This window comes from Oryza sativa, chromosome 7 (genome assembly GCF_034140825.1).
Source record: "Oryza sativa Japonica Group chromosome 7, ASM3414082v1".
Classification (NCBI taxonomy): Eukaryota; Viridiplantae; Streptophyta; class Magnoliopsida; order Poales; family Poaceae; genus Oryza; species Oryza sativa.
Window position 1 is genome coordinate 4284476 of NC_089041.1, and position 12532 is coordinate 4297007.

At 41.2% G+C, this 12532-nt stretch overlaps 1 protein-coding gene across 2 annotated transcripts; it reads right to left on the reverse strand.

Moving 5' to 3' along the window:
* Positions 1-2742: 2742 nt before the first annotated feature.
* LOC4342561 (uncharacterized) lies at positions 2743-6336 on the reverse strand. 2 transcript variants are annotated; one of them, XM_015792538.3, is made up of 2 exons: positions 6056-6336; positions 2743-5091 (listed from the first exon to the last, which is right to left on the reverse strand). In XM_015792538.3, the coding sequence occupies exon 2, from the start codon at positions 5069-5071 to the stop codon at positions 3068-3070; it is 2004 nt and encodes a 667-aa protein (XP_015648024.1). In that variant the 5' UTR covers positions 5072-5091; positions 6056-6336; the 3' UTR covers positions 2743-3067. The 2 variants fall into 2 exon arrangements, with proteins under 2 accessions (XP_015648024.1, XP_066168681.1); XM_066312584.1 differs by having other exon boundaries at positions 2743-5041; positions 6056-6246.
* Positions 6337-12532: the final 6196 nt, after the last annotated feature.

Sequence of the window (12532 nt, forward strand, 5' to 3'; positions counted from 1 at the left end):
AGCAGTCCATTAGCGCGTGGTTAATTAAGTATTAGCTAATTTTTTTTCCAAAAATGGATTAATTTATTTTATAAACAACTTTCGTGTAGAAACTTTTTTTAAGAAAACACCGTTTAGTAGTTTGAAAAGCGTGCGCGTGGAAAACGAGAGAGATGAGTTGGGAAAAGGAGGTGCCGAACACACCCCTAGGGGGTCCCTCCCTGTGTGAGCAGCCATCGACGCGACAAATGCCTCCATCCATTGTGTGAACAGGCCACGTGATGCCACCTCTTCTTCCCAGCTCTCAAAGCTATAGGGGTTCTATCTCACATGACCTCTCCTCTCCATATCATGGCCTTAGGGTGTGTTCAGTTCGTGAAAAGAAAATTTTTTGGTGTCACATCGGATGTTTGACCGGGTGTCAGAAGGGGTTTTTGGATACGAATGGAAAAACTAATTTCATAACTCGGCTAGAAACCGCGAGACGAAACTTTTGAGCCTAATTAAGCCATCATTAGCATATGTGGGTTACTATAACATTTATGGCTAATCATGGACTAAGTAGGCTTTAAAGATTCGTCTCGCGATTTCCATGCAAACTGTACAGTTAGTTTTGTTTTTATCTATATTTAATGCTCCATCATGTGTTCAAAGATTCGATGTGATGTTTTTGGGAAAGAAAATTTGGGAACTAAACTAGTCGAGTGGATCTGGTGGAATTTGACCATTGGTAGCTTCTCGTCCTTCCGGTAGTAGTGTAAAATAGCAAAGGGGTTCTCGCTGGTTAGCCTACTTATCCACCATCTTCGTTCTCCTCCCTTTCATTTCATTCTAGGACTTCGTCCTTGCGATATTCATTCTCCTGTTTTCCTTTAGTTTGCCTATAATACTTGTGTAGTTATGGATATTGTGCATATCACAAGTTGCGATAAATTTTGAGGGTTCAATGAAATTGAGGGTAAAGCCTGTACAATATATCCATGTTCCTAATTTTGATACATGAGCATGCCATCTTTCATTTTTTTAATATAAACTAGCCACATGTCTTATTCACGTGTTTAAGGATTGGCATTGAATAATATTTTTTCTCTTTTTTTACATTGATTAGCTATAGTTGCCACACGATTTAATGCCCCTCGAAAGTACCTCTACTTTCTTATAGAGACATTTTATAAAATGCATCTTCACTTCTAGAGATAATTCACCAAAAGGTATTTTGAAAAATGCCTCCATTGCATTGTAGAGGCATTTTAAAAATGTTTCTATAGTATTAAAAAGATGTCTCTACAGTGCATTTTTGTTGTAGTGTTTGCTGGATCGATAAACAAGCAATTCGTGTGGATCAAATAGCAGTGCCCAATTCCATTTAAATTTTTATGATTGTTGTTTTATAGGTGCCTTTCTAGTGAACCGAGGTTAATAGTTGGTCAGCCATATATTCTTGATGTCATGTTATTACAGCACAGCAGATACCTGTAAACTTTTCATTGTGATATTTTGCATATGAAATTTACAATAAATATCCTTGTAACTTGTGAATTTCACAGAGATAATATATGGCTGGAATTCTGATTGTTTGCTAATGAAAATTTTTTGACATAAATGTAGAAGGTCCCTTTATTTTTTGCCAAAAATAAATAAATTGTTTGCAGATGTGATTTGGGTGGAACAAATAGATAATTTGGTGGAGTGCACATACAACTTGACAATTCTTACATGCCAATCTATTGCAGCAACCTTTCCCGTCTAGATTATATTATGTGTAGTTTTGACCTCATTAATTTGGCGGTAAAGTTCATTTTTCATCCTGAACTATAAAACTCAAATGCTTTTCAGTGGTTGTGTTTGAAATGGATGTGGTTTTCCTATTTTATACTCTTACTGTGCATATTTTTATGCAAATATCACTTACTTAGATCCAGAGTCGTGAAACATACCTGATTGAAGTTCATACTATATCAAATTGATCAAAACCACCATGAATTATGAAATAGGGAGTAGAGGTGAAAAATAATTGGTTTCGTAGTTTAGGGTGGAAAATAGATTCCAAGCAAAGTTAAGGGCAAAAAATAGAGTTTACACTTAATTTGGTTTCCATGTCCTGTTCTTTTGATGGACTGGCCTCATCTTTCCGAGAAATCAACTCAACCACTTACCAAATGGTACTGATTTTGTAAAGGTTACTGAATTGTTAGTTGCACTGAAATTGTTGTAAGTTTTGTTGATGTTTTCTTAAACATGCATTTCATCAAGGATAGGAATTACCTGATGAGTACTTAGTATTGTAACCATATCGATAAGTAGAATTAACTACAGAAGGAATAGTTGAACAGAAATCTCTGAATTTAGATTTACAAAATCGCTACGGTGCTATGTTACATTTGTAATATCTACAAATGTTTTCCCAAAAAATGGGAGAAGATAGATTGTTAGTTATTAATATGACAGTGTAACTCAATTTAGTATAATTATTATGGTATGGCCTGTGATTGATGTTTTGTTTTCAAGCTTTGGTTCTATGCAAATTTTAATGTTACGGGGTATGCTTATGTGTCGCAAATGTAGACTTTTATGTTCAATAAAACTAGTCATCTTGTTATGTTAGCTTTTTTGTGTTATTGATTTTGATTTAAGTTGCACATATAAACAAGCACCACTGTCTTTTTTTTTTACAAAGTTACAGGGTGTTCATGGTCTATTTGTTGCCCACTGGAATGTTTTCTTAAAAGAGAGAATTCTTAGAGACTTCTTGAATCATATCACTTCAACTGCAATATGATATTCCAGCTTCGATTAGTATAAATGACAATCTTGTTCAACTTCTTACAACTGTATATATGGCGAAGTATTACACAGATACGGTTACAGTCAAGAGAAAAGGAAGGAGAAAATCTGGGATATATATAGGGGCTGGCAGCTATAGAAAGCCCAAATCATATCAGCCATGCATTATCTCTTATCACAGGAAGATTGCTGGTTATTAATCCTAACTCTACTTCATACATAGCTTTAGATTATAAAGATGTAGGGAACAACAAACAAAGCTACTCAAATCAGCTAAAGTACTAATCAAACTTTCAAACTTTAATCAGTTGAAAAAGAACGCATATGCTTCCTTCAAATCAGCTGCAGCACCAGCAGAATCAGCAGACGAAATGGACGATATGGTGGACGTCAGCCGGACCCTTCTCCTCTCGGATTCGCCGAGCCCTTCCCGGGCCATGAGCAGCCAGGCGAAGGTGATGAGCTCCCCTCCGCTGGCCAGCTCCGCCGCGTGCACCTTACCATTGGACCTGCCGGCGGCGAAGATGAGGAACCGCAGCCACATTGCTGCCATCTCCTCCACTGCACCCCAGCTTGGTTGGACATCCTCTTCTAGTATCATCTTGTACATTTCCTCCATTGTTCCTTGCCTTGACACACCATCCTTATTCTGCTGTATAATGTTGTATAGCTCATCCAGGGTCATCTTGCTTCCTTGTTGTGTCCTAGACAGTTCCTCTCTCGATTTCGCAAACTCAACCACGGTGGCTTCGGAGCTGGCATTGAGCGGAAGCATGGAAGGGTGGTTGACAAAGAGGTACATCATGTAGTTGGACAGTTTTCGGCACACCTCCACCATATCATCTGCATCTCCCCCTCCTTCGTCTCCCGCTGCCGCGGCTTCTACTGCATTCAAATATACTTGAGTGAATATGTGCATCACCACAATAGCACATCCCATATCTGCGACAAAACAGACCCGTATCTTTTTCAGCAATGGGCCAAGATGCTGCCATTGTTGTTGCTCGGAGACTTCATCGCTCAAGCTACTAATCCCCTTTACGACAAACTCCATCGTCTTTTCATCGGCCTCCACATGCTCAGTGTCCAACGTCTTGCTCAGCCAGAACAAATCTTCTTTTCCAACACCGACTAAACTCGACAATCTTCTCACTAGAGCCACCACTTTCTGGTTGTATGATCTTGGCTGGTCTCCACCAGAAACCCAGTTCAGCAAGTTGTACTGTCCGATGGAATTCGACCACCGTGGCCTTTTCTCTGGCCAGCCAATATCACTGGAAAAAAGGAACCAGGACAAGCTAGCCAGCCGGTCGCATTTCTGAGCCTTCAACCACGCCCAAGTCCATGGAGACATTATGAAGATAAACACTGCAGAAAGATCAAGGAAAAAGCCTCCGATAAACAGCGAATAGGTGATCGCAACATCAACTCCGTTGTACCTCCGTTTGTCACATGTAAGGAACAGTGCAAAAGCAAGGAGGGAACATGCGTGAGAGGTGCATCGGAGAATCATGCCTATCCTTGTTCTCAGCACAAGAGCCTTTGTGTAGAGGTCATCGTACATGATTGCAAGCTCAAGCTCCACCACCTTGAGCATTTTTTTGGTTCCCTGTACCGTGTCTCGAGCAATAACAACTGGGGAATTAGATTCTGGACCATTAACAAATGGGTTACGCGCTGCAAAGACATTGTGGACATTTAGCATTGAACATAGAGCATCCAAAACTACCTTAGAATAGCCATGATCCGAATCGTTTAATTCCGGAAACCGTTTCTTGTAGTGATCTCCAGTTGAGCTCTCGAGACTTTTAAACCTTCCATACTTGAGAGACAGTGTCCTTTCTCCATACTTGGTAACTCCGGCAATGAACACAAGGACACCTGAAACTAGAAGCTCTGCACTGTGCCTTGCTGGCGATTTCCAGAAAACATATGCAGCTAGGACTACTTGCACCACCAAGTTCAAGAGATGCCTCAGCCACAAGTTGTTGTCTGCCATTGAAAATGCGGTGATGCTGTCCTGCCCACCAAGATGGATGAGGAGGAATGATGCCCAAAAGAAAGCTAGTGGCTGGGTTCCCCCTGACATTTGCCTCTGAATATCATCGTGTCGTGAGAGGTAACCAAGAGCATAAACTGCTGTGAAGTCTGCTCCCAAATAAGCTGTCCAGATAGAAACCCTGAGGAACACATTGGTGTTGCGCCTCCGAAGACTGCCGGTGAAAAAGAGGAACATTTGGAGTGTGAAGCTGAGGAGCACAAGCAGCTGGATTTCCCGCTGATGATAAAGTTTCATAAAATCCTTCATTATTATAAATTTAAGAGCACCTGTGTTGGATATTCCAGTAATCATTTAGTACAAGTTTTAAAAAGAAGATTACATTTTCGACGTACTACAACCCAGAAACGTAAAGAAAAAGAAGTCAGAGTAAATTCTTTAAAATTCTAGGTATATATTATGATCTAAATTGCATAAATCCAGAAGTTTTGGCACGTGGCATATAACACTGGATATATTATAGTCCTACAGTTTCATATAACCGCACTGTTTATTAATTTTACTTGCTACTATTGTGTCAAAACAAAAACAAAAAAAAAATGCTTAACTTAATGGCTATCAAACTTTTTATACAATAGATCAAATAATTCTTCATATATTTCAGAATTAATTTAGAACCCACAAATATGGTCAATCAAATAACAATTTATTAACAGCATGATTTTATGAAACTATAAAACCATAGCACCAAGAATAATCATATGCTCCGTGCTAAAATTCCATTTTTTTTTGCAAACAGCAACAAATCGATTCACAATATTAAAGCTCGATGCATGTATGTACAACAAGAAAATAGTAAATACCCCGGTTGTTTGTGACAGTTTTTGCCCAGTGTAATTAATTAGTTATACCTATAATATATCCTATCTACAATTCCCTCCGTTTCGTTCCGTTCCACGATATAAGACGTTTTTTATCTAAATATACTAGCATACATATGAATTTATACACATCTATAAACATATATATGGATCCATATATGAATCTATAAAATCCCAAAACGTCCTATAATGTGAAAAAGAGAAAAATACATCTATTTAAAAATATAGCAATCGAAAGAGATACAACCTAATACTACGAATCTGAACAGATATATTGGTACCATGATTGTATTCCCATCTAATCCTAGATTTACTATATTTTGCAACTAAGAGAATACTATTCTAAACTCATTTCTCTCTCTCTCCTATGTCGGCCGGCTTTGCTGCCATGGAAAGGAAGGAGGAGACCGACCTCTGCACGACCGGCGTCTCCCGCCAGGAACCCCAGCCACCGGACGACGGATCAGCCGTACGTCGCCGTGTCCAGGAGGTAGCAGATCGAGTGGAGGAGGGACACGGGAGGAAGGATCGGATCGAGTGGACGACAGAGAGACTTGTTGTTGACGAGGAAGTGATCAGATCGTCAGGGACGAGGAAAACTCTGTGAAAGACCGTAGCTAGGCTTTGCCGATTTTTTCTCAAGTCAATTCTACTATGGAGTTTGGACCACATGACACTCACAGCCTAGCTACCACGGAAACCCCAAAATCCTACTCACTCCCTAGGATTTTTTTTTAAAGAAACATGGTAGTACACTTGTCCCTATAAACACACGTACACTTTATTCATATTTATAACAATTAATGTATTGAAGTTGGTTGATACGAAGAAGAGAACGCGGAAAAATTAAATAAAAGATAGTTGTGATTGATTGAGATAATAGTATAGATACTAGAGAGTCTATATTTTTACAATAAAATTTAAAAGTATGGAGAGTATCAAGCATATATCACAAGTACTAGATGGAGAGCGGTAAGAGGCCAGCCGGTTGCTTCCCTGGCCACGTGATATAATGATATAACGTACGGTAACCTTTTCAGTTTTTGGAAACCACGGTAATCCTCACGATAACAGCATGGTTCACGATAACCACACAGTTTCTGCACATGATAACCACCTTACTGTGGGTTAAAGGTAATCTCACCAAGACGGTTTGGCGAATCCTGATACTCACCAGGAAATTCTATTGTGTAGTGTCATCCAATTGTGCAACCATGGTGATAGTATAGGTGGTTTCAAAGTGAGGTTGTTTTTTTAATAAAGATGCAGTACCCACCATGAGTTGGTACGGTTATTAATCATTGGCTGTATTAGTTTTGCTTTTCATAGGGCTGCATATGACTAGATACTTTAAAAAAAGTACAATGGCACTCCAAATACTATAGCGATAAGCATTCCACGTTGGATTGCATGCTGAGCTGAAAAGAGATTAGTGAAGAGAGAAGGCAAACAAGTGACTAAGGGTATGTTTAGCAGAGCTTCAACTTCGAAGTTTATCTTCAAGAGCTCGATTTGAAGTGAAGTTGTAGAGCAGTTTAAACCGAGCTTCACCTTCTTAATTTATTTTATGAGAGCATTCTAGTCAGTTTCACTCTAGCTCCCTTTTTAGGTGGAGTTGAAACTGTTTGGTTGGGCCTTAGCTCCAGAAGACATGTAGTTGGAGCTAGAGCTCTGCCAAACATACCCTAAATAGTCGCTCGCTCCATGCGCACTCCAAGAGCGTTGTATAGTAGCTTTCCTATCGCTTGCTCGTAGCCGATGCCGACAACACCCCCATGTGGTAATGTGGGGCCGTATAATTAGCGACATCCAACGCCAGGGAGATCATGGAGAAACAGCAGCGCGGCCACCTCCAGGGACTACGAGGGGGAATAGGCACCAGAGAAAGACGGTGGCGCGATATAGAGCGACGGCGACATGTCAGTTACCATGACGACAAGAAAAAGAACAGAAAGGAGTTGATATAGAAAAAATAACTAGTGAAAAAAAGGTAGGGAAATTTCTGACCATACCGATATTGTTTTCATAAAGAAAAGTAAGATATTGTTTTTAGCTTTATGTAAAATTTGGTTTTTTTAATTTATGTATGAATTATATTGAAGTCATCACTAAAATGTTAGTTAGATTTATAAATATAAAAAGTTCCCAACCATAGTGATACCATTTTCATAAAATTTTAGTTATTAATATCGTTTCCAACAATTTTCATCCTAAAAAATCCAATCAGAGAAAGGAATAGGAGCTCCCAATGGCAGTGGTAGTGTCCTGGTCAGCAACAGCGGCGGCATTCCGGGCTCCGCGACACATAGTTCACTGTTAGCTTTTTTGGCTCCCAGGGCTCCCTTAGAGCAAGTTTAATAATATAGTCCAACTACTAGCTCCAAAAATTAAGGCACCATCTATAGCTAACCTAATAATTCACTCATATAATAGTTAGTTGTTAGTTGTATATATATTGCATCATTAATACTTATTCACATATATCTCTTATATTGTTTATTGGAACCCATGCTTTAGTTGGCTATAAATTTATAGCCCATTTTTTCTCTCTCGTCTTCTCTCTCCTCCATATAAACACAAATATGATGTGACAAATCGTACATCCCGCTTACATCATTCTATTATACTCGGTTTTATGGCAGCAATTCTAAAGGAAAGGGTAGGTAGAGGGAGAAGATGCTGGAATCTTAACATTTCAGCTGATGTCGTGGCAGATGAGCGAATTGGACTCTCAACTTTATCGCAACCAGCAAAACCAATTAATTTTACAGAAAAACTAGAAAACGGGATTCTGTTCAACGGGATAACCTAGCCTTCACAACATAAGCATACATGTAGCGGCTTGCCGGCTTACATGGAGAGATCAACCAAACTCTATACAAAAGGCAAGGGCCCACATGCATGTACTATCCTTTTTTCTTGTCCATCCATGCAGCTAGCTTATGGGCCAACGTGCATGTGCGTACATGCTCGACATTTTACTCCTGCATGTACGGTGCCCACATGACTTTGGCAGAGAGGTCGATCAGTTCTATGCGGTAGTTAATCATCAATAATGAATACACTTATTAGATCACTAGTACAGAAATATAATCCCTCATACCTAATATGTATTATAACTGAAAAAATATAGTGCAAAAAATGGTTCCTTGGATCCAATACCTACATATATCGTAACTGATATCTCACAAGTATCATCACTAGTACCCATGTATCATCACCAATACCTGATAGGTATCATCACTAGTACCTACGTATCATCACTGATACCTCATAGGTATTATCACTAGTACCAGACAGGTATCGTCATTGGTACCCATGTATCATCACCGATACCTAACATGTATCATCAATTGGCACCTATATGTATCTTCACCGATACCTCACAAGTATCATCACCAGTACCTACATGTATCATCACCGGTACCTACATGTATTATCTTCGATACTGGGTATCGACCAACCCAGATTGTTCCAACTGATATCATAGGTACCATCGAGATACTTGGTACCTAGATCAACATGATTCCCATATGTACCAGATCTAGTACTGGGTATCGGGTATTTGGGTATCAAGTACCTGGTACCTAGATCGGTCTGATACCTATAGGTACCATACCTAGTGCTGGTATCAAGGTACATGAGGTATCATATACCTGATACCACCTGAGTATCGGGTACTAGGTGTACCTGAATTGATGTTGAACGATACCTGTTGGTATTGGGCCTGGTATCAGATACTAGTTTTAGTATCAGGTATCAACTCACATGCCACGTCACATGCATGCATGCAGCTAGCAACACAGCCACGTCACATGTATGCATGTAGCTAGAAACACAGCCATGAGTAATCAGTAGAATGCTACGTGAGAGGAAGCAGGTGGGGGGGGGGGCTAGCGACGCGGAACGGAAGGGTATCCCGTTCCCACGGGATCCTACGGTCTAGCTATCCTCTTAATTTTATGTTATTTGAGACCATTCAACAACTTTATTTTGTTAACGTACAATAGAGTTAGTTGTTGGCTCAAGGCTGAGAGCAGGAGCATGGCGGTGGCGCACAGTATGAGGGATGGCTCTTGGAGGATAAGGAAGGAGAGGATCATTGTAAAAGCATTATAGGTGTTAAAAAATTACAAAGATGAGGGTTTTTTTTTCTTTTCTTAAGGGAAAAAAGAAGTTTGAATTACCCCAAACTATTACAGTTGCTCGAATTACCTCCTTAAACTCAAATACTAGATATTTAACACCCCAAATTCTTTGAACCGGATGAATTACCCTCTCATTCAATCTGAAGCGGTTTTTTACAACATGGCGTACACATGGCAGTCCAATCAGCAAAACAATAATTAAAAAATTGTGTGGTCCCAACTGTCCAATATTTCTCTCTTCTCCAGCTCAACTCTAGCAGGCAGACATGGTGAGGAGGGCGCTACCGTTGCTGCCCCTATTCCTCTCTTCCCTCTCTTACCAGTATCTCAGCAGGCGAGGCTGGCTCCAGCGAGGCAAGCGGCATCCACTGCCACCCCTCTTCCTCTCTTTCCCCAGATCGACCTCGGGAGGTGATGCGGACTCCGGGTATCGACCTAAGGAGGCAATAAGGAATCCGGCGAGGCGGGCCTCGACCACCTATTGACGAAAAATCTGCGCTCAGTCGATGGTGCCAGAACTGTGTTGGCGCGAACTAAGTCAACGAACACAACAGACTGGGAGATTAGCTTAGCTCCAGTGAAGGTCCAAAGGTTGATGAGATGTGGGCGTGTCAATCAGTTTGATCCTGCAACTGACAAGATATACAAATAGCATATCAATGAGCCGATCGGCTGACAAGCCGATGGAATAATTCCAGCCGATGTCGATAGGGTTTTGAACAATCGACTAATGGTAATGTAATTAAACCATAATAATATCCAGTAGAAATCAATCGGCTAACAATGATATGATAGAATAATCACCGATCCGAAGGTTAAAACATACATCGGCTGAATATCCGATGTCATCAAATCCACAAGATTAGACAATGAAACATTTGTTGTGATCGGCTAAATCCAACATGTATGCAATCCTTGTAAGCCGATGCAACGTCCAGATACCTCATTGGCTGAAACTCTGATGAAACCCTTATTGGCAATCAAGAAGCGGGCTAGAGATTATGATTCTAAGCACGACTTAGTAGATCAAACTTAACTGATGCTGCACTAAGTATGAAAAGAAACATAATATCTAGACAATCAAGCCTTTGACTGATTTTCAGGGTGGTAGATACCTTAGCTAATCTAATATGGTAAGCGATTTAGCCGATACCAATATAAACCCTAAAGCGAATGTCAGCCGATACAAGTAAATCGAGCTACCAAACTAGATTATCTAAGATGTATGATAGATAGGTGCTTAGATTGACAATATCAGAGTGTCGAAACCCTAGCCCCGCCGATGCAAATAGCCATGACAAGTATAAACTCGTCGAAAAATTAGAAAAGTAAAAAGGTGGCGATGCGCCGAAGTTGTATTGATCGTGGAGATAGTTTACAAAAAAAAACCTCGGGTGTACATATTTATACCCATGGGTAGATACTAGTCGTTGTTGGATAAGAAAGAAACTTTTCTAAAGATAGAAGGAAAACATAAAGTCTTTATGGGACACTAAACACACTTTCCTAAAGATAAAAGAAAACTAACAAACTCTTCCTAATTAATAGATAATTTGACATGCCGCATCCTCTTTGAATTCAGTCACTTCTGGATAAGCTTCCCTTAATATATTAATTTCCTTAACCGAATCCTCCAAGAATCCGACTGCTAGCGACTTGATAACTCCCATTGGCCGATTCCAGAACTCTGAAGCCGATACTGATTTTAGGTCGATAATGTCTTCAGGGCTTACCAAATTTCACTGTTAACACCACCGCAGCCCTCTTTCCCAGGATCGACCTCAGGAGGCAATGCAGGCTTCGGCGAGGTAGGGCCTCAGACGCCACCAACGCCCCTCTTCTTCGGCACCGACGAGCTGAGCACTGGCACATGGTCCTCGCAGAGTGCATGCTACCTCCATGGTTCCAGGTGACAGAGCTCAAGGTTGTGAAGAGGCGGCGACCAAAAGAGGAGCTTGTGCGGAGGCGGCGGTGAGCTCCTGGCCAACGAGCGTCGCTGCGCCCCTCCCCCCTCCCCCCTCCCCCCTCCTCGAGCCCTCGCCTTTTGCATCACCCTCCCACCAGCCGCCGTTTGCATCATCTTCCTGAGCGAATCCTGCAAGGCTGCAACTCTGTCGCCAACCCTGCCTCCAACGCCCTTCCCTAGGAAAGCTTGAGCTCTGCCCGTAGCCACAGCTCCCCGCCGTCGACCAGAGATTCTTCCCCGCCACGCCCGCCGTTGACTAGAGGCCCTTCTCCTTAGTTTTACATCACTAGAAGCATTGTTATTTATTTCAACTTGATCTGTTGTAGATGTGTTGGAGGCACCGACAGAGCCAAGCTCGCTCGGGGAGGAAATTAATGGGAAGAGGAAATTTATCTTTTTCTCCCTTCATGTGCCGGCCTTTTGCTTTTATAGTTAATTGGATCCATGCCAAAAATATATCAATTCAGAAAAATGCCACTACTATATATTCAACACATCTGTTACGTGCCACTGGAAATTGGGAAAACTAGAACCGTGCCACTCCATCATGTTATCCGTCAAAAAATTTGTTAGCCTCAATTGCAAGTGGGACCTAGCTGCCAGTTCCTCTCTTTTCTTTCCCCTTCCTCTCTCTCCACCACCGTAGACGGTGGTCTCGAGCTAACGGAGGAGGACAAGATCGAGTGCTCTGACGACGGGGGCGGCATCCCGGCAGCCGCCTCGGGCTCCCGTGACAGCTGCTTCGGACTCCGATGACAACTACGAGGAGGACAAG

What these genes read in the sequence shown, in the direction of transcription:
- LOC4342561 (XM_015792538.3), bottom strand. Translation starts at nt 5,071, where the DNA reads ATGAAGGATTTTATGAAACTTTATCATCAGCGGGAAATCCAGCTGCTT.